General features: G+C 32.1%; 1 protein-coding gene across 2 annotated transcripts; it reads right to left on the bottom strand.

Moving 5' to 3' along the window:
- Nucleotides 1–198: 198 nt before the first annotated feature.
- cad (homeotic protein caudal) lies at nt 199–25,086 on the bottom strand. 2 transcript variants are annotated; one of them, XM_076618056.1, is made up of 5 exons: nt 24,942–25,086; nt 22,598–24,770; nt 9,851–9,996; nt 8,783–9,128; nt 199–948 (listed from the first exon to the last, which is right to left on the bottom strand). In XM_076618056.1, the coding sequence occupies exons 2-4, from the start codon at nt 24,339–24,341 to the stop codon at nt 8,910–8,912; spliced, it is 2,109 nt and encodes a 702-aa protein (XP_076474171.1). In that variant the 5' UTR covers nt 24,342–24,770; nt 24,942–25,086; the 3' UTR covers nt 199–948; nt 8,783–8,909. The 2 variants fall into 2 exon arrangements, with proteins under 2 accessions (XP_076474171.1, XP_076474170.1); XM_076618055.1 differs by having other exon boundaries at nt 22,598–25,086.
- Nucleotides 25,087–27,018: the final 1,932 nt, after the last annotated feature.

Here is a 27,018-nt window from a genome sequence, read left to right as displayed (position 1 = left end):
CATTGTGTTATTTATGTACATTGTGTTATTTATGTACATTGTGTTATTTATCTACATTGTGTTAGTTATGTGCATTGTGTTAGTTATGTACATTGTGTTAGTTATGTACATTGTGTTATTTATGTGCACTGTGTTATTTATGTGCACTGTGTTATTTATGTACATTGTGTTAGTTATGTGCATTGTGTTAGTTATGTGCATTGTGTTATTTATGTACATTGTGTTATTTATGTACATTGTGTTATTTATGTACATTGTGTTATTTATGTACATTGTGTTATTTATATACACTGCGTTATTTATTTACACTGCGTTATTTATGTACATTGCGTTATTTATTTACATTGCGTTAGTTATGTACATTGCGTTAGTTATGTACATTGCGTTAGTTATGTACATTGCGTTAGTTATGTACATTGCGTTAGTTATGTACATTGCGTTAGTTATGTACATTGTGTTATTTATGTACATTGTGTTATTTATGTACATTGTGTTATTTATCTACATTGTGTTAGTTATGTGCATTGTGTTAGTTATGTGCATTGTGTTAGTTATGTGCATTGTGTTATTTATGTACATTGTGTTATTTATTTACATTGTGTTATTTATTGACATTGTGTTATTTATTTACATTGTGTTATTTATTTACATTATGTTGTTAATGTATTATATTAGTGCATTACGTAGTATATAGAATTTGTAATATTTGAATTAGTCAATGTCGTCCTTTATTACTACATATATAGTTTCAAATACAAGTCCTTATCAATAATTGAACACTCTATAAATTACTTAACTTTATTTCATTTTTGACATTAAACTAAGACAATTTGAAACGATAAATTCGATATCTAAAAATTTGATATTTAAAGCGAACTACTGTTCGGTTTTTTTTATTTATTGGAGATTCCCCTATTGCAGCTCCTTGGTATTACAGCAAGGTCGATTCTGTAACATACAAAAGAATAAAGTTTATTAACAAATTGCGAAATGTATTAACACATAGCGTAAGATTTATTCTAGTATTGTTGATTAGATGAGTTTGATTGAATAAGTTTATTCTAATATTAAGTTTTAAGTAAATTGTGTGCGAAAACTTGATGAATCATGAAATTAATTTCAAACAATAAAATAAAAATTGATTTATAATATTCAGATAATCAAAAAAATTACCACTCCAATCTGTTGTATCATAATAGGATTGGATTACAATTAAATACGTATTGCAGAAGTATAGAACTCTATACTCAATGCGCAAAATGTTCTGTTCTCTGCATTATTTGTAATTTCATAAGGAAACAGTATGAAACATCAGATAACCGTCAAAAAGATGACACCAAAAAGTATTGAATATCAGATCTATTCTGTACCTCGTTGGTGATATCGATCTTTTTATCATTTTCCACATTACCGATTATAGCGCAGAATAAGATTACAACATTCACAGCGGAGAAAATTGGGACTAAATACATGAAAATTTATTTATTTCTCAAAAATAATATGTGGAAAAATATATAGGAAAAAGGTATTGTTATAAATTTGATCATAAATAAGATATGAAAAACTTAAATCTCATATGAGATATTTTACCGGAGAAATTGAAATACCGACCGGGTAAAACAGTCAGTGGATCCATAGGATTTTTCCACCGCTTGCAATTCAAAGCGGTGAGTTTATCAATTATGTATATATATTGTATGCAATCCTAAAAAATTATAGAATTTCTTCTCATTTGAAACATTTAGAACAAAAGTAATGTTTTTAAAATTTTCAGTTCAAGAATAGAAGTGATTATGTAGCGAAATCATAAAGAATAACGCTATAAACAATTAAAATAATCTAAAGTTATACAAAAGTGTCATTCCGAGGTTATGATTTGCTCTATATCAAGGAAACGTCACTTCCGATATCATATTTATACGTATATAAGCGTTTAGAAACGCAAGGTGTATGATCTTGTAAAATTTCAAACTAACCTAAAACAGGGGAACAGTATATGTTTTCCTTTAGGAAAATATTCAGGTCAGGGTGCTACCTGAGCGCTCAAAGTAAGGGCGCGTACTACTGCAAAAGGATTTCAGATACATACGCAGGTCGGACGTTTTATTACAGTTTTCATCCGCAGATTAGCCCCTTTGGAACCATCGATACTCGATTCAGGAACTTTATAGCCCCCCATAAAAGTATCTATTTGGTGTTTTCGACTGGACCGACTGGACCGAAACGCAACTCGAACAAAAAGCTATCCCCCGGAATTTCTCGGTATACGTGAAACGTTGTTACGTCTCGGGGTCCAATTACGTTAGGATCGCCGACGTACCTTTACAATTTCAAAGACGTTGCGCATCCCTTTCATTTCCTTTTTTATCTTCCTCTACAGATCCTGATTTTTACTATTTCATGGCGCGATACTGTGAAACTTAGTATATACGTATATACGTATATATGGGAATGGTAAAAGCTTGTGGTTATATGATTAGAATTGTATGTGTGAGTTTTGAAGAAAGAGGAAGCACTTTTTAACTTCTTTGTGTGCTTAGTGAAGTTTACGGAATCGTGGATTTCTACGCTTAGATCTTTAGGTTAGACTGTTCCTTTTTCCTCGTTTTGTGTAGTAAAGATTGTAAATCATAGATATTGTGGCATATAGAGAAGAGGTTGTTGGAAGCAAGCAACATGTATATAGTTTGATGTTGTGTTGAGTTAAAAGGGTTTGTAGAGAATATATCGAGATAAACATATGCTAATTTAAATATATTAAAGAGTATTTAATACTTATCGTACATATATTTATACGTAGTGTTTAGCCATATATACGATTTTCTCATAAGTAATGTTTTTCTTACAGTTGATAGGTTTGTGAGGAAAATAGCAGGAAAATATCGTAACCGTAAGAGATAGAAAAGAAACACAGCGAATAGGACGAAAAACGAATAAAATAGACTAAAGCGAAGTCAAGTAAACTAATGAAGACGAACAAACGTATCAAGAGGAAAAGTACACGAAAACATAAACAATATTTAGAAGAAGACTGTTCAAAAGAACAAGGATATAAAATCATAATACAACATAAAAAAGGAATACGCAAGAAACAATACGTATATGTATATACAAAAAGAAATGAAGAACGAAAAAAAACAAATATGACGAGTAGAAGATGGAGGACAGAGAAGAGAGGGAACGAGTACTTGGTAGCGTGTAAGCCAGCAGGGGTTGGTTTCAGGGGATGAAGCGTGGTCGGGGTTGGACATCGATCTGGTAGTTAAGTTGAGGGCTCCCATGGGACTCGTTGCCACCTTCGCAGCTTCGTCTCGTCTTGCTTTATTTGCCCCCTTTCTCAGTATTCACTGAATACACACTTTGGAATCGGTTACCGCGTTGCCTGGCCATTCGCATAAACCGCATTACACGTTTTTATGCTTGTATTTATGTACGATCTAACGAGAGCCATTCGAGAGCCGTCGTCGAGACAAACCAAGGAACTTTTCTGTATCGCAAACAAATCGTCAGGTCGTAAATGATACGTTACCATTCTACAGATTTGACGATCTCCAAGAGCGTTTCACGATCGAAAATTGACCTCGTTGAATTTTAGTAGAATTCCAGTAATTACCGGTCGTTAACGATTTGTATTTCTAACTTATTTATAACGTATTTGCAAATTCCCGTTAACAAGCAATATATAAATGAGTACAAGCTCAAATATCGCGTCAGTCGTGTGCCAAGAGTGTACAAACATGTTTCTTGTAACATACGATCGTTCTTATATCAATTTAAAGGTGTACATGTATTACGTTCTACATTTTATGACCCTGATCTTCGAGTTTTAATATAACGGAATTTAATAGTTTTAGAGAAGAGACTATTAATCTATACGACAATCGTTAAAAATGAATGGTCCTATATAAATTGGTCTGAAAAGAAACAAACATTTGGATTACGCAATTGGTATTTATACGATTAGATATTGTTAATACCGTGTAATAATGTGTAACAGTATCAATTGCCATATATATTACAAACAATTTAAATATTCCAATCCTATTCGTTATCTGACCCCTTGTTGCAATAATTTGGTTATGAAATAAAATTAACGATTTTACAAAAATTGAAGAAATTAGAGAAATGAAAGAAATTAATCTAGAACCGGCTAAAGAATAAAATGTCTCCTACTAAACTTTGTGAACGTAATACCGTGTACTTTGAAATTACCAATGTATAATGATCACATATCAGAATAATATTAGGCTTAACGATCATATAACATTCACAGTATATATTATGATAATTAATTATTATATAGAATAATTTAAGAAATGCTTACGTAAATGTATTTTCACATAAACCATATGAGATTTTCCGTAGAATACGTTACGACTAATCTTGCCATTTCTTCACATACACATTCTATATTTATACCAACGTCGTAATTACAGATTACAAGCTTGCAAACACTCTTGAAAGTACACGGTACGTAAAACCGCGGAAATTTTCATTTTCTGTTCTTCGCAAATATCGTTCGTTTCTTTTATTGTCGTTAAAAATTCGAAATATTCAGGACCGATGAACTCAAAACGTGTAGCAGTAAAGCCAGCATAAAACGCGTTAACACGAAAAGAGTGGAAAAAGGGACGAGAAGAAAAACAAGTCCAGACGCGGATTCTCGAGATGGTAATAAAAATGAAGGATTAAAATTGGCCATGATCAGAAACAACAATACATGCTAACTTTTCTTATGCTCTAAGGCATGTTTCACCTACGTAGGTAGGTAAATTTTATAGAATTATATTATTATTATATTGTTCTCCTCATATAATCAAATATCTTATCTATCTTTGTTATATGAACATCCTAAGAATCTGAAGAATTTGAAGAATCTGAAGAATTTCAAGAATCCTAGAATTTGATTAAAAATGTCGTGATATTCTGTATAATATAAATTCTCTATTTCGAAAGTAAGAAATAAGGGGCTAATACTTTCATTTTGGAAAGTGAAGAAAATGCTATATAGGATATTTTAACTGATTTATAAATGCGATAATTTATATATATATATATAATATATATATAACATATATTATATATATAATATATATATATATATATATATATATATATAATATGTGGTGTTAGTATGTAAATAGGAGAACAAATTTTTATATATATTAAATCGAATGCAATTTAATATAATTGAGCCGTTCGAAAGACAAATTAAGCCTCTATCCTCTGAATGATATTTTCAGAATTGGTTGCTAAATGCGAATTTGATATGATCGAACACTTAGTTATTTTATGTTTTTCTATGACGTAATTAATTGAATTTATGGGTGAACATTTTCTTTTAACTATTCGTACGCTCACCACTGTATATAGCATGAGCCGATGAATGAAAAATGAAAAATTTCGTGTTTTATCGCGTTTACTTTTCGATCCTCTATTCTTCCGACTTGTGTGACTTAATGAATTTACGATAATATGGCACGTATGTAACTACACAATTTTCTCTCAGATTGGGGTACGTAAAAATTAGGAACGATGAGTATTAATAACAATACACTTCGTGAATTTTATCTCAAAAGTTAAGTATATAAAGACAAGCTTGTAAGAAGAAATATTCCTTGAAAATAATTAATTCGAATAATAATAATGACAGTAGAAATAACAGTAGTAACAACATTAATTATTATTATTATTATTAGTATTAATAATAATAATAATATTGATAATATTAATAGTGATTATTATAGTATTAATAATAGTAATAATAATATTGATAATACTATTAATAGTGATATTATTAATAATTCAATAAATATCTAATTAATTCATAAAATTATTAATAATCAGTCGATAATTAATTAAGATACTTCTGTATCATGGTCCTACATGATCAATAAGAATAATTAAATTATAAAGAAAAACTTCGTTTTGTATAAAAACATGCTTAAGATTAATCTTATTGTTGTTAATTGAAAAATCGATATTACATGGTAGATATCTTGCATTATAATTCACGAAAGTGTTCATTTTACCGTTGTTATTAATCAGGGTGAGAACAGAAGAACATCTGCACTGTAAATCATATTCTGTCGTTTTCTGCATGTCAACATGTTAACACAATGTAAAAACACAAATTTGTATTAATTTCAAAATGAGTTCATAAACAATTCCGAATTTAATCAAAATGCATGGCACTTGTTTAGAAAGAAATTACGCTCCTTATTATAACGAAAAAGTTTATTTATCAAACTTTATATAATAACACGGGACGGAAAGTCGCTTTTTATTATCAACAATTAAAAATTCTCTAAAGTCGTTGTGCTGAATCATATCATAAATTTAATATATTCGATATTTTTGTACTGTAAAATTGTATAAAGAAAATTGCATGAAATAAGTGATTGGAAAAGAAGATCAATTTACACACGAATTTTGTTACTTCCCGTACGAGAAATGTTTTTAATTTCCTTTTTTTTTTCTTCTCGTTTGCGACGTAATGCGCAATGCGTACGCGTAATGCGTACCAAAGGGGTTGTCAGCGTGCTAAACTCCTTTCTATTTACAATTCGCAACGAGGTGATACGTTACAAGTACATTAATACAATGTTATTGATGTATTTGGTATAACTGAACAAATGGATGAGATAAAACGAATATGAGATCTTCGATCTGTGTAACTTCTCATCTTAAGATTGGACAAAGGTGTTTTAAAATATGCGTTAAGCATGAGATATACGTAAGGTGGCCCAAAACTATCTATCGTTATGATCATGCCATAATGATCATCTCGTTAGAAAGTATTTGGAGAACCTAACAATCATATTTACGACAGAGAAGTTCTGGCTATATAACGAGAGTAATTTGAAAAAAAGATCGAAGAATTTTTCGTTCATTCGTCTAATATTCGTTCATTCGTCTTATGATTGGCGAAGAAGAAAGAGGAAAATAGAAAGGAGTATCCAAGTTTTTTATAGGAAAGATAAATTAAAAAAGAACTAAAAGAATCGACGCTAAACATCTTAGCTTGTCTAATTTGTACAAGCGATATTTAAAAAATTTTTAAGATATATATACAAAAACGATCTTCTATGAGGCCCCTTAGTACGTACTAGTACTAGTATGATGTACAAATAACTAAAAAAAATATGTATATATATATATATATAATATGATATATATATAATATATATATAATATAATACACACACATATATATATATAATATAATATATATAATATAATATAATATATATATACATATATTTTTTATCATCTTCTTTTCTTTTTCTGATCTCTTAATTACAATTTTCGAATTCTGTAATTCAACACATTAATCGACGTGCACGAATACGCCGATATACACAGTGCTTCGTAATTTAAGGCAAACGCTGGACGTTTCTGACATCATTCGTGTTTTGTAAAATATCAGAAATTTGATTGTCATTCGATAATCTAAGAACTAATTATAACCGAGGGTTTGCATTAAATGCGAACAAACTGTCATACTTTGCAAAGCGTTTGGAAAAATTTGTGCACGATATATTTCGGAAAAGTATATCTATATTTATTTTATAAAAATTTTGTATTCCGTCCCGAATGTTGAAAATTGAAATAATTTTGTTTATAAAAAGTAGAATGCGGATTTATATGGAAATTCACATTTATGCGTACAAACAAAAATTTGACTTTAATTATCAACTTTGATATTCATTATAATTTTGATTAAATAAGGATTTTTTTCCTTATTAAAGACTACGGCCATTTTTTTGTCAATTTTGCCGTATATTTTTAAAATTTTTAAATTTTTATAAATTTGTTTTTATAATTTGAAATGTTATGCAAATGTATTAAAAGCTGCTGTTTAATATAATAAAAGATGCAAAACGTCGAGAGTTGAACGTATAATATCCGATTCCAACAAATATCCAAAGGATAAAAAAGAATATGCGAAAATCTAATATCTCCTACAGGTTCTTTTTTGATTTTTATAATTAAACAGCAGATTTTCATACTATTTTGTATAAATAAATAAATAAATTTTAGATAACTCACTATAACTTAATTTTTATACGCTTTTTGAATCATTGTTAACTATTCGATTTCATCTTATTATTCAATTTTCTATTACTAGAAAATTTCTATCACATTTTTTTAAGAAGAAATCGTGAAAAAATCGTTCGTTAAAAGATATTTAAATTTCAATATCTGTTCCGGAATCGTTTAGGAACCTGATGAGATACTGGTTTCATTTCTATCGAATGAAATTTGATTTCATTTATCAAGAAAATTTTTTTAATAAAATGTTATTGTAAAATATTACCATAAACGATTGCTTCTCTTTCAATGTTTCATAAGAGTATAAAAATTACAGATAAAGATTGTGAAGTCAACTTAATGAATATCATATTTAACGTTATAAATATATTTATCGCTACATATTGTACGCATTTCTCATTAAAATTTTATTATAAAATATTGTCATAAAAGTATTTACAGAACTTCCATGAAATTACATAAAAATCCGCATTCTATATATAAACTCGATTTTTTATACCATTTCATGTCCACGATATTCTAGTTATTATTCTTTGTAACCACGATATTCTAGCTATTATAAGTCTTTTTCTCAAAAATATCACATTTTGTTTCAAATTATTTCAATATCCTCCAATATATTTAAACACTGATAAAAGAAAAGTCTCAGATATTAGTCTATTAGTCAATGTAATTAATTTTTCGCGAAAATTTGATACCGGTCACCCCAATTTATGCGTTCTCTTACCAGCATGCGTTAGGTGGAACTTCCGGAATTAGCTGTCGCCGGACCAAGCTTCTGTAATCGTCGACACCAGGTCACAACCCCACCGCCAATCGGTATGGCTGCTTGGGTGGACAACAGCTGTCGCGCCTCAAAGAAGTGGATGCGATGATGGTCCGGGACGAGGAGAAGGCGGATTAGGTTCGTAACCAAGCATTCCGCTCATTTCTGCCAACCCTCCGATCGTTAGGCTGGCCATCGGGCTATTTGGTACTACATCTGCCGCTTTTAACTCTTTCTTTTCCAGTTCTTCGCGCTTTTTAACTTGTTTCCGTTCTTTCGCGCGACGGTTTTGGAACCAGATTTTGACCTGTAACAGAAGAATGTACCTTTAGATTGTCTAGGAATATGACTATATTCCCGACTGGGAGATAGAACATGTATTTAAGTAATATTTCAGAATAGAAGATTCGAAACTATTTTTCTAGGTCCTTCGAAATACAAGTAATAAATATTTTACAAGAATATTGCCACAATACAAATGCAGTTTTATTTCACTAGTGCCTACCGATCCAATTAAGCTTGTGTTTAGACGTTAGATAAATTTTAACGACTTCACCGATTATTATATATTGAGAAATGATTAAGGCGGCTTCATGTTACAATAATCTCAGGGAACCAGCAAAATCAAAATCAATCAAAATTATGCGACTTTCCTAAACGTACTATAAATTCATATATAGTCCACTATATATGTATGTAATATTTATAGTAATAGTTTTTCGTGCGTTTATAAAATCGAATATAAAATCCATAAGTTTCTTTAGATACGTTGAACATATAATTTGAAAAAGAAAATTGTATTTATCTATGATGGTATCAGATACCATCATATGCTAAGTATACGTATACAGCCTATACTAATAAGTCCAATACTATCTAATAGTCTGGTAGAAAGTACTATTTCCTTAAAAAATACAATTTAGGTGTCGAACCTGCCTCTTTATTCTTACAAACTCTCCGCTTCCCGCAAGTCGCGTTTTATTTTAATATCGCAAATATTTGTATCTATTATTTTTGTAAATTACTCACTTGACGTTCTGAGAGCGCAAGATTAGCGGCAAGTTCAGCTTTACGGCGAATTGTGATGTAGCGGCTATAGTGAAACTCCTTTTCAAGCTCCAACCTCTGATGATCTGTGTAGACCACTCTGTATTTGTCTTTAGTTCGGGTTTTTCCTGTAAAAAGCAAGAAGGCGAAGATAAGATCGACATTATTACACGTTTAATATCTGCTTCCCTAATTCTCTTGTCAATAACGCGTATAACGAAGATAACGCTTTTGACGATCATACAAGTAGACACATCTCGTACTGAAGCCCATTAGTAATGTAAGTAAAACATGATTTATAATAATTTTAGAAAAAACTATTCGCTACACATGACACGTGTGAAGGAAACCTCGAAAGAACGATAAATCACCACGTAACTTCAAAATGGATAATACTCGTCCGAAATTTCGATGGAAATTATCATGTATTCAATAAAAGATTACATTGAAAAGTAATACATATAAAAAGTCCATATTTGCATAAAATGTTAATAAAGAATTCTCACAAAATTAGGAAAAATATGTAAGTTTAATTTTAATGCAGTTAGAACACTAAAGGAGAAGAAATTTTATCTAATATCAAATGGTTACATTGTCTACATCATGCAGTGGCAGGCATATCAATTTAGCTTGTAATTAATCTTTTTGGAAGCTTAATCAGGCATAATACTTAGACGTTTCCTACAGTAAGCGTTTAAATACTTTAGCGAGCCATTGTATATGAATGACAGAGAACGTTCTGTGGTTCATTACTATATAGCGACGAAGAATTTGAAGAAAATGGGCGAGAAAGAAGATACCGATAAGTCTGCGTCGTTGATGGTGCGAATTCAACGTGGCATTCGAAAACGATTACTATACACCAGAGTACGAAATATACAAAATGAGAAGGAAACTGAAACGCAGCGAAACTGACGGAGAGGGCGGGAAGAGACGCAACGGGAGAAAGGAAAACGATTAGATAAGGCCGGTGGCCGGCGAGATCAAAGGCGTGCACGTTAATCCACCACTCCTCGATAACAGTGCTCGAGGCCTTCGAGACATCACGAATAAGCTTCGACCTTAGACTTTTCGATGGTATATACATGGATACAGCATGGCTGGCACCAAATCACCGAGATTACTCTATAGTAACTCTTCGTTTGTGCCAAAGAGAAATTAATTTCTACTGCCATACATGTAATACTCAAATTTGATACTGCGTTTTCTTCTACAAGTACCGCAGATACTTAAAAATCGTAATAGTTTAAATTCTCAAAAAATGAAAATTTAAAGTCACTATATTTAAAAAGCATTCTTTATAAAAACAACAACTTCACTTTTATGAGAAATGTCCCAAGATTTTATTTATTTGATTTTAGAGCCAAATCAGCGATGTTATCAAATTAGCGATGCTATTTGAGACCAAGGTATTGTTCTCTCTTTATACTTCGTACTTTTGTTGTAACTTTTCAATAAAGCTTTGAATGACGTCTAGATATAATATCTTTTACTCGATTACAGGTACCCGTAGAATACACTGACAAAGTTTGATTGCATAAAAGCCATTTATAAAAGCCACTAATTTCAAATTTCCTCTTTTTTTGTTAAGATTATATTATTACGATTTTTGAAGAGTATTAACTATGTGTGGAGGGAAATGGAGACTTGGGTATTGTATATTTGAATGGGGTTGAAAGATATGTTATATACATAGGTATCATAGCTGTTCAAATATTAGAACAATATATTATGACACGTCGAATTTCTTGCTCAGATTGCGCTCGATCGTTATCGTGCACCTATGAGCATTTAAAATTTTTCGCGGTAATGATAGTGAAGTAATGAAACGATCCCCGTGGCAAATATAAAATGCATTTTACGCATAGTCTATTTTTGGAAATTTGATAAAAAGAACGTTTTATGGAAGAGTTTCACAAAGTAAGAAGATTCTATGAATGATTTATATTGCCTTTCTAAATAAGAAGAAGCAGAAGAAGAAGAAGAAGAAAAAGAAGAAGAAGAAGAAGAAGTTCCTTACAAATATTAATTTGAAAACTATAATGATACAACTTTGGCGAATTTTTCGTATCAGTTCGTAGATCCTATTTTCCTATACTTCGTATTATTTACAATGATTATATGTTATATGTTAATATAGTATTAGGTTGTCCGGAAAGTGTCTGTCTTTTATAGACACGTTTTTTACAACGATGCATACAAACATGAAACCTAATCTATTAAACGTTGTGATCTTTATCTTGATAGAACAAAATGGATCATACGTAATTTGATAAAATAATATAAAACGGAAAATGTTATGTATCCATTATTTCCTTATAAAGCGAAAGAAACTTTTCGGGCGATCTAATATGTAACAAAATGCATATAATGTGCAAAAGTTTAAGTATAAAATATTCAAGGTATGCCATTTCTTATAATATTCAATGGATAAACCAAGTCCCTGTTTAGGTTCCATTTTTTAAATTAGTTTCATAAAAGTACGAATTTGTATAAACATGTAATCCTTATTAGCATTCTTATTGGTCATGATAGAGACTATAGAAAACACAATTTAATCGAAGTCATCAATAATTTTGCACAAATTCAAAGAAAATGAGGCCATGTATACTTATGCAATACCTTGTAGGTACACTACTATTGTTTTAAAACAATAATTAATATATGCAAATCGGTGAATAACATTTGTAAATAACAAGAAGAAAGTCAATTATGTATAAATATTCGAATATCATTCCTTTTTCGACAATGCGCGTACACGTATCGTTCGTCAGAATCGCAAATATTTGCCATGTTAAGCATAATTGTCGATGAAACTTAATGCACGATAAACAAGCATAAAACATTATTAAATCTTATCGACAGACATTTCATCGTTGAAGATTGTCATCGAAACAGAAAGAAGAAAAAATTCCAAACGCTACGGCATTATGCGTGCTTCAATTTCGGCAGATCTTTCCACGTATTCTTTTGATAAATTTTTTTTGTAATGTATTGTTAAAAGAAAATTTCACTTTCAAAGATTTAAAACTGAAAAATAAAATAGAAGATACAAAGACACCAGAATAATAAAACGAAAAAGTTTGCCATCCAACACGAAATTAATCCGCTCGATGTAATAGGTGAAAAGCCAATTTCTTTGCAACTGTTTGATTTTTAACCGTCCAAAGTTGTATACACTTGAACTTTTACATCCGAAAAAAAGTCTATCGGAAATCCCAGAGGAGAAAACGTTGTTTGAAGGGGAGAACGGTCGGTTTTTCGATGTAAGAACGCGTAGTTGTGTGAGTCGGCAAGGATTACCGTCGGCTTTTTTCATCTCTCTGATATCGGAACTCGCACCTACGATTATCCGACCGGTTTCTTGTCAACACTCGATCTACTTATACTTTGAATAGCGTAATTGTTACACCAGGTCAGTCACGATAATTTCATTTCACCCATTCTAAGTACCTACTCTATTACGCATTGACATATATATTTCTTTTAACGCCGTGTGCATCATTCATCTTCCCCTTTCAGAAAAGAACTTCATGAAAATCAGTTGTGATACAAATTTTGACACATTTTTGACCCACTCGCGTTTGTTACTAAAGTGATCAAAACGGGCAATTCGTTATTTTCCATAGAGATATTGTTGTTTCAAACAGAATATTATAATCGTCATAAAGATGTTCATTGAAATGTTATTATTCGAAAGAAGAATTAGAGAAGAAAGAAGAAGAAGAGATTTCAATGATTCTCAATCATATGGATAAAATATACGAGTCAAAACTTGTTTTTCTCCCTATGTATTTGTTCGTGTATCTTACATTCTAGTTTCTTTGATACAATTTTGATACTTCAAGTGTAGCAAGAAACTCTGCAATTTCAAGAAAAGTACGAAATCGAGAGCTACTGTGCGAGAAGTTTCTTAGATTTCTCCTTAGAAGTTTCTTAGATTTACTGTAAGGAAACATATTGCTTAACGTTTCAGCGATAGCCAGTTATTCTTTATCCAAATAATTAATTCACAAGATTTGTATAACACGTATCTCACATAGATACTCCTGTTGTAAGAACTTCTCTACTATTCGATAAGAAAAGACAACGTGAACGGAAGAATGTAAATCGTCAGCACGGTGTAGTACAAATGGAAGAATTTGAGCATCACAGAGGAACGTGTCGTGCAATATTTGTAGAGAGATTACAAAAGAATTTCTTTCGAAAGAATACGCGCCTATCTTTAACCAAGTGTCAAACATCTACTTTTCTGAATAATTTTACGAATCTCCTGAAAGTCGACTTTAGGTATTCGCTAATCGAAATCAACCCTTTATGTTGTAATTAATCTGATCCGTACATGCATGACGTTTAGGACGTACACATATAGTTCAATCAAAAACAAATCCACGTCATGATTTTGTGCATCCACCTCGCTATATGTGTATTTTGATTGAGCAAGAGGGAAGAATATTTTGCGTACTATCCGGCGGAAAAGTGAGACGAGAAGAGAGCTCGAGCAAGGGAGCAAAGAAAGAGGACTCCTGGGGCTCGTTGCTACCCCATTATAGCGTTTGCTCTTCCATTTCGCTATGCGAAATGGTGAAAGCGCGTGTCCCGCTTTTCCTGTCGATGTCCTCGAGTTCTCTTTGCCACCCCCTTAACCGCGACCCCCATACCGCCACTCTACTTGAACCGGCGCTTCTCTACTCGCACGGGTACTATTCGTCAGTGACATCACAATTACCTCTATTGTGCCATGCAACATTTGTATATTACATATCAAGTGTCTTCTCTGTAGTTAGCTATACAGTAGTCGCTTCGTTGATTAATCTCGTTACGCGCATACAAGATTTTTTTAATATTGCTGAAAATATTGCTTAAAATATACAGGAGGGTACGGTTTATTTAAATATGTGGAATATGCTTTACTCTTTGTCAGATACTGCTAGAGTTTGGGTTTCTAATAAGTGGACTGCTGATGTTTATACGAATTTATACTTTTATAGCCTTTTGTATCTTTAGAAATCTAGGCAACCTGTCTAAGTTTATATTGAGATATCATTTTACAAGAATCCTTGGACAAATACTACACGTATTCGCTTGAATTGCTCGGAGAAGCAAGTTTACATAAATCCTAACCTTGTAACTAACATTGATAGGACGAGAAACTCTTGGTGGTTGAAAACAACAATCAATCACGGCACGGCGCGCGACGCTCAAAATTCCTTGACACATATGCACCTTTTTCAGCCGCAAAGGTCCAGATCAAAGAATATACAACGTAATATTTGTAATTTTCTGAATCGTAGAAATCGTTATCGCTGTGCAATTTTATCTCCGATAACGGTGCTCATACGAGTGCGCGATATTTATAGAAACCATGATTTGCAAAAATCTCATCTAACTGATCCGACGAATTTAATTGAATCATAATCTCGAGTGCCTCGCACGTGCTTCGTAATATGCACGACGATGTGTTTTAACCCGTTAAGCGAAAAAGACGAGTTAGTTCGTCACCAAGTCGCACGAACGTTTTTTAAGCGTAAGAGTCTCTTTATTTACGGATTCCATGTTTTCCGATACGCATTTTTATTTCTGTGAAAAATCACCTATTTGTAAGGGAATAGAAAGATAATACAAAATCGTTAATCAAACGTCTATTTTAAAATTATAAGCTTATCCTCTCTCAACGGCTTATCGAGTCAGGTCAAAATTCAGATACTCATGTGTGCAAGGCTAAACAGTTTGTAACAATGTACAGGGTACCTAGAGGTTCGGGGTATAATTGTATCTACAGTGTGTACTTTTCGAACCTAAATTTCGCTAATCTTGTATTTAGAAATAGCATCCGGTAAAATTTCTTGCCTCGACCTTCTATTGATTATTATATTGCTGACAGGGCAAGGTTCATTAGCCGGTTCTTAAGCTACAGGTACAAATGGGTGAAATATAAGGGTCGGTACAAGAGGATTAGGAAAGCAAAGTAGAAAGTAAAAATTATCCTGGTCGATCCTAACAGGTAACCGATTTAAGGAAAGTTTAATGAAAGTTGGTAAAACAAACTGTTCGGAGAAGATTTACGACATAATAGTCGAACGTTTAGATGGACTTAGGCCACAAAATGGCTTCCAAAAGTTTTACGAGTCAATCGATTTATATTCGAGTATATTTAGCGTGAATTTATAATTGTGACGTGATCGTCATGCATTCGTGCGAAATTGACAATTAGGGAAAATACGCGGAACATTAAAAATAGAATATTAATAAGATTGAATAGGTAAGACCGACCTGTATTTAGATTTTATTTCTATAAAAATACAAATTTGCATAAACATCTTTATTCTATCTTCAGCTTCTCACGAGGTGACCAAAATGGCGTCAGTAATAAAATCCGGAGAAAACGCGTTCTCTATCGCGATGACTCGAGCAGAATGCGGTCGTTCCGAAGGAGCACGCCAACTATAACTAATAATCACGAGGAAAAATCGCATACAGCCAGAAGCGTGCGAATATACGTATTCTGAATCATCCGAGTGTCGTCTTTATACGTGACAGCGGCTGCCTGCAATATAACCATAAAATCCGGGTAATAGCTGGTAGAAGGTATTGAAGGGACGCTGGGCTGTGAAACGGTCGAAAAATGAGAAAAAGGTGAAATTTAGCAGCAGGAAGGAAACAGGGCGAGAGAAAGAAAATCGTGATTGTAATCGGTGCTACCACCGATGATTTTTTCTTTCTATTTAATTTTATTTAATTATTTATTTAATTTTATTTATTAATTTATTTATTTAATTTTTATTTAATTATTTAATTTTATTTAATTTATTTATTTAATATTACACATTCACAATTTGAACATTTGGTAGAATTTTTTAACTATACTGATGATTTGGTTGTAGTTATACTTCGAAGTGAAGCAAATAGCTAGCTGATTTTGGCCCAGTTAAATATCAAAATATGAAAGTTCTTTAAACGTTCATTAGAAGCGTCTTATTCATCGAGAATCGCCGGTTGCACAATTCAAAGTTGATTCGGTTAGAGATCACGCGAGGATTACCGTTTTTGTCTAGTTTCTCCAAGTTTGTAGATCTCTATCACGTCAATTGTGAAAGTCAAGTCTCGATAGTAATTACGTTTCGTGCGACCTTCGAATGGATCGTGAAAAATTATTGTTTTCCAAAGTAGGTGTCGACCTGTAAAAGTTTGGAAGCCTCACTATGGGCGATTTAAATGCGAGAATTTACAGCTTAGAAAATTGAAAATACTGGAAACTTCGAAAATCGGATGTCAGAGAATTTGAATTATTTGAGAATGTTATATCTAGTAGTGGTAAACTTTTCAACGATTTCGATCTTTAATTTAGTTGATAAATTTAGTTGATGAATTTAATCAACAATTATGTACATAATTGTCGATTTTTATTACTGGCATTGTTCAACTATATGAAAAGCAACTATATAAATATATAGTAGAAGAAACATTTAGATCGCTTATAAATTATCACAGCATACAATTCATGCAAATGCATTATATCATGCAATAATTCCATCATCGATATTAGTATCATAAATATGAAATTATTAACAGATAATCGAATATATCCACAATATAAAATTTACATTCAGCGAGGCAAACTTAACGACTATAAGATTAGATGTACGTAACTGAGACATGCAAACTATCGAATAATCTCACTTTTCTTCTAAATATTCTATATAAGTCTGGTTCTTTCTTCAATTCTTCGTAAAGCAACTTTCGAGTTTGAAAGAAAAGGCAATAAATAAAAATAAATATTGAAGGCTACAATGAAATTAGAAATACAATTTTTGGAAAAACACAAGATTTCAATTGCTTTAAAATTAATTTAAGAAATTAATTTTATAGCAATGGAATAGAAGTAAAAAATATGTATATAAATAAATTTCAGTTAACGGTTATCAGATATAAACATTTTAAGAAGCGAAACCAATATCATAATCTCCTGCGACCCTGAAAAGTGATATTTCATAAAAGAATCAAATAAAAAATCATATACACTTACAAGTACTTGCACAAGATTTTACAAGGGAAGCTAGTCTATATGAATAAACACTTTTGTTCATTACTAATCAACGACATATTCACGAATAGCTAGAAAATAACACAGTGCACATCCGAATATCAGCTATTGATATCGTACCGTCAATGATGCAGAGGTCGTGAATCGGAGAACTTGCATTTGCGTTGCAACTTGCAGTTATGTTGCATGCTGCAATAGTAGAAAATATTTGACTGTTTGAGCGTATAGATATCTTCATTCTAAGATTATTCCACTAGAGATATATGAAGCAAGTTCTTTCCCGTAGCGTGAGTTTTATTATGAAGTTTAAGAAAACCTCAATCTTCTTTATTATGGAGTATAAAAATTGTAGTCTTCTTCATTATGAATTTTAACAAATCCCTGTTTTTAATTATAATTACCTATGAAAATAACAATCATTTTAATAAAGATATACAACTTTCTAAGTGTTTATATTTAGAGACAATGTTCTACTCTCGTCTCGTTTCCTTTTAATTTTTCAGTGGAAAAGTTTTATGCAGAGAAATTTTCTAAGAGCTATAAATCTTCTCCATCATATATACATACATCACGTAATACGAAACTCAATCCATAAACTGTACACGAAGAATTAACAGACGTTCGAGAGGTTTACCGAAACAATTAAAATCCACGTAAATCAGGAAACATGTATATGAACATGTAAATATCTATGAATCTATAATGTCAATTGCAACAAAATTCAACGTGAAATATGTAAACGTATAGTGCCAAAAAATTTGATTAATTTTTACTTTGAAGTTTTATTAATAAGTATTGCGATGAAATCGGACTATCGTGATTCTATCGATAAAATTTGAAACAAAAGATCTGAAAATATAAAAGTTTTCTATGGTAATTTATCTTATCATGTATGTGATTTATCTTTAGCGTTGCTACAAAATGGAAAAATCAGCGTAATTTTAAAATTGCGTTCAACTTCGTTGCGACAACTTTCAAACTCGCGGAACTCGGAAGAAAATTATTTGACATGTTTCGTGACTAACTGTGGATAAATTTTGAAAGAAACGAATCCTTTGTACTTGAAGATGACTGGAAAGAGTAGCGTTCTGAGTTTCGTTGGTCCGGTTAAAAATCGAGGCGACAGCAAGAGGACGGAGATTATCTCACAAATATTTGAGAGCAATTAGATGTTTGCTCGTCTGTTACCGTGTTTACATTGTTCACCGTATCTAGACCGCAGAGACGTGTTTATGTATAGTCGAGTGCGATGTGCGCCGAGTTCTACACGATTCTTTCTTAAAAGTCTTTCTCATTTAACACTAATTCAAGTAAACTATATTAAGATTATGTATATCGACAGAAATGATCTTTCGCGTATCGTGAAATAAAGTGAATTTGCTATCGTTCGATATCGTTTGATAGAGGAGCGACATTATATGAATTTTCAGTTTCGAGATATCTACGAAAATAAGCTCTAAACGTGAATTTATCAATCATTCTGAGAATTGTTACTCATCTAACGAACCAATAATATAAGTCATATATATATATCAATAACGGGATACTTTATCGTAATTCGTCAACTTTGGAACAAATCTGACAATGCACATGGAAACTGCAAGATATTTAGGATATATTTGACAATGATCGCAAAAGTATTTAAACAATCCATTATATTAATAAGTTTGAATATTCTATGGGACCATCTCGTATGTTTAAAACGGTTGTGTTGTGTATTAATTTTTGTTGTGTATTGAACATATGCTTGCAGTAAATCTCTCCTAGTTTCTTGTATATATTACATTTTCAGATTGGTTTCAAAGGCCAATACATATAATAATGGCAATCGTAACTCATTGCAATACTGTGTAATGAAATTGCAAAGTGTGTTATGAAATACATACAATATGAACATACAAATTTTTTATGTTAAACGTTCAAATACTTTCATAAGACACTGTATGTATCACTGTAGAAAGATATAATGTATTATATTTCACCTAGTATATAAATATCATATCTGTTGACATAGAGACCGAACGTCCTAGGTTGCCACAGTTTGTCGTATTATCGTATTCGTAACTCGATTTTTTGTTACAGTCTATGTAGTTAATTATTTAAATAGTCATCTATCAAGAAAATATAAATGATTTTTCTATCGATTCGTACATCAATAAAATCTTACGCTTTACGTTCTTCGATTAGCTATTAATTAACGCTACTTTTGAGTGGTTTCAATTTTAAAGAACAATTGTTATAATTACGATTTTTATTTAATTAATAATTCACCAATAAATTTGACAAATTTCTTGCATTTCCGAATAGGTCGATTTTGGATATGTCAACTGATTTTAATTTATTTTAAATGATACGTAGATAAAGTATTATTTGCCAGATATATAAATAATAGAATATTTTATGAAACTATGATTATATTTTGAACACAATATTTATTGTGTAGCATAAAATAAAATACAATAAATTATAGTAGGAGGTAGCAAATTATATAATCTATATTCGATATTATTATATCATTGTTAAGGGATAAACGAATATAATCATGTAGAAATGAAAAAAGGTATAATCGAAGCTCCATTAACGCGGGAACCTTATCTGTATTAACGAGAAACGTTTTAATTCGTCTCGTGCATCGTGTCAGTTATCGTTTTTTTTCAATACCAGCAATTAGAATACTGTTTGAAGCAATTTGACTTTAAATCGTGAGACGTAAACTAACAAGATCGTTTTAAAAAACTGAAATGCGTTGCATGAATTTATCAATGCATTTCAAGATACCCTTGCACAATAATTTTCCAAACAGATTGTATCAGCGAAACTTTTTACAACTATAAAATTGTTCTTTATAATTCATAAACTTCAATTCCGCAAACAATATTTTGTAATTTGTGAAGAATGTCTTGATGTACAGATCGCAAAATTGCACTGTTTTAACGTTGCTCAGAAACATCTTTGTAATGTCGTTTGCGTATTTGTATTAACGTAAATTGCAATTTACGATTTTATGTAAAATAGGGCAATTAATTTGCGATTTGTTTAATTTGTAAAATTACGCTTATAAATCTTTCCTTCATTAGCAAACTCATTAGCAACAAGTATTTTTACTACTTTACTATATAGAAATTTTATTACTGAGTTTACTACTTTATTATGAAAAAATTTATTAACGCTACATATATATATACACATATTTATTAAGATTTATTATAGTATAATAAGAAACTTACTACATTTATCATAATTCTACAAAAAACAATTTACTAATTACTTGTAACTTGTAAGATTCCGCTAATACCTAGATTAATACAAAGTAAATTGTGCAAGAGGGCCGTGATCGAAATTTGTTCATCATTTTCTTCCTATTATTCGTTAAATTTCATTCGAGGTACGATTCTTACGTTCGTAAAGTATTATCAGTAACAATAACACGATGTCGCATAAATATCGCGTTATCTACTTTTTTCTTGTATAATGGTACCTACATCGATTAGTCTTACAAGTTTAATAATTATCGTTTTTCGTGTTCATTATTAGCGAATGAAGTGACTCGCGTGTCTCTGCTCATTGTATTTTGTTTAATTACTTCGTCGTAATTTGTTGACCAATGTTTGATCTTTCGCGACATGATACGATATTTTATATCTGTATATCTAACTTTGGACAGTCTCAGTGTCGAATGTTAGCATAGTGGTTAATTTGATTCGACTTTTAAATAACGTCTTTTCTTTCAAAAATAATAAATTTCGAGATAGAACGATGTCTGAATATTAATACGAGTACTTGATTGTAGATGGAAGATTTGTATAGGAATCGTTCGCACTGCGAAGGGTTAATAAACGATATAAAGACAAAGAAAGTGAAGATCAACTTCTCCAGACTAAACTTTCCATTTAATTATTCTTAAGCCAAAAATGACTACCATTCCCGGATTTTGATCAGAGCGTTGCGTAAACAGTACCGTGTCCGAAAAATTTTCATGCATGCACGAAATTGAACAAATCAATTATTAATACATTCGTGATCAGTAATTTTATACGAATTCTAACGTAGGAAATCAAAACACTCTACAATTCAGAGAAAGAATTTGAAAATTCCGAGGAATAGAAATACGTATTATATTTTGAACGTTATTTTATACGACCAAATAGACGCAACGAACGTTGAATATTAAATAGAAATTCTCTGTTACTGCAATTAACGAACCAAATCTCCTTTTTACATATCCTACCAATTTTATAATCAGCCGACACCAAAAACTAACAAGTATATACCTACCAATAATATACACTAACAAAATATACCAATGTATATCCAATAGGGGAAACATGTACAAAACCATATAGCAAGACAAAACCATATATTCATACTCGTCTCTGTAGTTAATTAAAAAAATCCGATGTAAATTAAAAATAAAAAGGATAAATAAAATAATTAAATAAATAGAAAATAGAATTTTGATTTACACAATTTGTTTCATAAAACGAAAAATTATCCAGAACCTTTAATATACAGTTTTGTGCGGATTTCCCCCAAATACGAGAAATAAATCGTATCCATAAATGAAAATAAAATGAACTTGTAAATAAAATAAAATAACTAAAGAAAATACGTAAAGCAAGAAAGTAGAGCATATAAGTAATAAAATAAAGTAGATAAGTAAAGCAATAAAATAAAATAAGACTAACCAGGATTGGGGTGAGACTGGTAGGAAGTCTTCTTCATCCATTCGTAGGGACTTCTGATCTGCGCGGGTCTCATCGATGTCGCGCTATTAATACTGTTCGCACTATTGCTAGTGCTAGGCGGTGTAATATTTTTACTATTCGTAACGTTACTGCTGCCGTTATTCCTCGGTGGAGTACACGAAGTCTCTGGATTACTAACTTCGCTGCCGCTAGCAGTAATAGGAGGACTTGTTTCTTCAGTTATAAGAGGACCACTTGCTTCATTACCCCAATCATTTAATCCTGCCAGCTGAGCTTGTTGATACTGGTGATACTGATACTGATGAATATGTGAATACGGGTAAGCGTGAGGATGCGGCCAATTAGGAATCATCTCTGCCGGATCCAAATATTGTTGTGGTCCAGGTGATTGATAATGGACATGTGAATATCCATGTGGATGTGTACGCGCATGTGCAAGTGTTTGTGGAAGTGTATGTGGAAGTGTATGTGAAAATCCTTGTGAAAGTGTTTGCGGATGTGTATGTGCAAGTGTTTGTGGATGTGCAAGTGTTTGTGGATGTGCAAGTGTTTGTTGATGTGCAAGTGTTTGTTGATGTGCAAGTGTTTGTTGATGTGCAAGTGTTTGTTGATGTGCAAGTGTTTGTGGAAGTGCATGTGAAAGTGTTTGTGGAAGTGCATGTGAAAGTGTTTGTGGAAGTGCATGTGAAAGTGTTTGTGGAAGTGCATGTGAAAGTGTTTGTGAAAGTGTTTGTGAAAGTGTTTGTGGAAGTGTATGTGAAAGTGTATGTGAAAGTGTTTGTGGAAGTGCATGCGAAAGTGTTTGTGGAAGTGCATGCGAAAGTGTTTGTGGAAATGTATGTGAAAGTGTTTGTGGAAATGTATGTGTATGTGTATTTGGATGTGAATATGCTTGTGCTTGTACTTGTGTATGTGTTTCTGCTTGTACTTGTGTATGTGTTTCTGCTTGTACTTGTGTATGTGTTTCTGCTTGTACTTGTGTATGTGTTTCTGCTTGTACTTGTGTATGTGTTTCTGCTTGTACTTGTGTATGTGTTTCTGCTTGTACTTGTGTATGTGTTTCTGCTTGTACTTGTGTATGTGTTTGTGCTCGTGTATGTGTTTGTGCTCGTGTATGTGTTTGCGCTCGTGTATGTGTTTGCGCTCGTGTATGTGTTTGCGCTCGTGTATGTACTTGTGCTCGTGTATGTACTTGTGCTTGTGCTTGTACTTGTGCTTGTGCTTGTGCTTGTGCTTGGGCTTGTGCAAGTGTTTGTGTGTGTCTTTGTGTATATGTATGCGGAAGTGGATATGTATGTGGATGTCCATATGAAGAACCATGTGAAGAACCATGTGAAGAACCATGTGAAGAACCATGTGAAGAACCATGTGAAGAACCATGTGAAGAACCATGTGAAGATCCATGTGGATGCTCATGTGGATAACTATACCAATATTGCTGACCTCCGTCGGCTGTGGTGTTTGTTTGTTGCGGATCATGTTGTGCAGAATGATGTGCAGAATTATGTTGCGCAGAATTATGTTGTGCAGAATTATGTTGTGCAGAATTATGTTGTGTAGAATTACTTAATGCAGAATTATTTGGTGCCGAATTATGTTGTACAGAATTATTTTGTGGTATTTGCTGTGGAAGTGGCTGCTGGCCAGATACTTGCTGTTGTTGGCAAAGCATCGCAAGGGAATTATAGTAAGATACCATTCCGATATTACATATGTCTCCCATTTAATTCGATTATTTTTGTACACCCTCGACAAGAGCACTTTTTTTTAGTCAATTCTTATTAATCAGTTGAGCAACAAATTTCGAGGTTTGCATAGACTAGATTTCTTTTATCACAATTACGAGTTATTTTCAGTCAATATAAAATTTAGTTGTATGAAGCAATTATTATGATTTGTTAAATCTTATGTAACGTTAATTTATTAAAAGATTAAGTTAAATTTATCTCTTTTGTTGCTTTATATCGCTAGTTTTTGTCAATAAACATAAATTAAGCTTTACAGAAACGACTTCTTGTTTTTAAAATTTGTGTCGTAGGTTAGAAACCTTCGTCACTGTGCGCTTGTCACGGATACATCTTATTAAACGAATAAGTGTGGTTATCAAACGAGCCGCCTCATAGTGTCAATAACGTTGATGTAAGTGGTCAATCTGGAATTACTAGATTTATATATCGAAAGAATTATTTCTGTCACTGTGACGAGTTCCACAGTGAACAGAAACCAATTCTAAACATTTGACAACTTCCCCATTGCGAAAGTTTTGTTAGTTTGACCTAGCTCGAACTTTTTAATTGTTTAGTTGATCACTTAAATCACGCACCTTTCACATCCAGAAACATTCGAAGTTTTCTCTTCAGTTATCGAAGCAAAGTAGAGACACACGAATAAGATTTCAGTCCTGTAACTATCGAGTATAAATTCACAACTAGGCACACTTCTCTCTAACAGCAAACCCGTGCGCGATGTTCAGACAACGACGGTTTGGTAGACTATGATCATCAAGCCTGTGACGCTGTCAAGAAATAGAGACGCCCGGGGTGGGAACTTCTCCCCACCACTGGTGCCACGCAACCAATCAACGCGTTGCGTGGTTACCTTTAGCTGTAATGGCGTCGCACGAAAGTTTCGACGGCCAGAGATATCGCTGGCAGATAAATATTGCTGGAAGGCAGCTCTCACACCCCCGCGAATGTAACCAAACATGAAACACGCGAAATAGACAACATTTTTCGCACTTGTCGCCATTTAATAGCACTTGGACGATGTTATGGAAATTTATCTGAAGGATCTCTGTGTGTTTACGCGAGATGATGGTGGGGGACGTTTAATGAAGATCGGTGCACACGCGAGAAAGTTCAGTTTCTGGGCTTGATCGAGATTTTATCGTCGGAGAAGATGGATTATTTTAGGTTTTCGAATATAGAACGAGTTCGTGTTATGTAACCGGTCTTCGGAATCAAAATCCGTCGACACGTTTGTTAAAAATGGAGGATTTTTATAGTTTTCAGGGTTTCAAAGATACGATTTTTAAACGAAGAGTTGCTATTGAATGAATACTTAACTGAAACTTTGCTTTAACTAATAGTTACGTAGAATATGTGTAAAAGATTGTGGGCAACTATAGGTACATAGTTGTTTACATATATATATATATACATAATATAGTATATACATTTTAGTTCTACTTCAGTCCAAAACGCTATGTAGTTTTGTGAACTTTCCGTTCCGTAGTATAATAATATTATTTTAAAAAGAGATAGTGTAGATCAGCGGCGACCACGAAGTCCTCACACATGCAGATTGTAATCGTATTATTCGGATAAAAATATTTATTATGTGTATTTATTTATTTCTAATGGATCTCTTCCATTCAGAAAGATTATTATTTGACACATATTTGGCACATTTAGGATATAAATTTCCTGTCATGTCTTGGGAGTCTGCGACGACAATGTATTGTTTAAAGAAGGTCTGTGGTAAATAAAAAATTAAGAACCGCTGGTATACATGTTTTATGCGAATTATGGAAATAAATTGTTCCTATTGGTGTGCCCATCGTTGTATAGTACCTATAGCTATGTATTAATTTTCATTAAAAGAGTAACAGGTGATATATATATATATATATATATATATATATATATATATAAATAATCGTTTGCAATTCGATTAAATATTTAATATCTGCATAAATATAATTTAGTAAAATTGAAATGAAATTACATAGATATGTACAGCTATCGTTTAACATTTACATACGTATAATCATATTCATTGAATATAAGTGTTTATATATGTATCTTTAGATATTTTTCGTAGGAAATGAAGAGAGAGAAATGCTATGAGAAATTACATAGCTCATCGCGTTCGTTGCACCAGGCCAGCAAATTCTGATACTTTATTGCGTGGTCGTAACAAAATCACACATAATTAGGAATGTATAACAATTATAAACTGCACTGCGCCGACTTCATAAATCACCCGGCCACAGAAATGATTTAAAGCCAAACTCTTAAACTTGTGTGGTTTCATAACTGTGATTAAGATCGATGATTATCGTTTATTACGTTTACATAAGGTATAATGTGAGTATTTAAAATGAGAATGGAACGATTGCATGTAATTCACGGACAATCCAACTAAATTATATAGGTACTATTTCCAAGCAATAATAATCGAGATATCCCTTGCTTATCAGCACTCTATATTTCTTTCAAGTGACTCGGAAATAGTGTTCTTTACGTTACACGCGTGTATATACACACTCCCCATTGAATTAATCTAAGCTATATACGATTCAACTGTTAGCTACTATTGAAATTTATGAGCGCAGATCGTATCTTCTTTGGAAATTGATTTAAACCAAATTATAGCACTATTATATACTTTTATTAGGT

This window comes from Bombus vancouverensis, chromosome 4, assembly GCF_051014615.1.
Source record: "Bombus vancouverensis nearcticus chromosome 4, iyBomVanc1_principal, whole genome shotgun sequence".
NCBI lineage: Eukaryota > Metazoa > Arthropoda > Insecta > Hymenoptera > Apidae > Bombus > Bombus vancouverensis.
The sequence above is the reverse complement of the archived record's forward strand: the minus strand, read 5'-3'. Positions and strand labels throughout refer to the sequence as shown.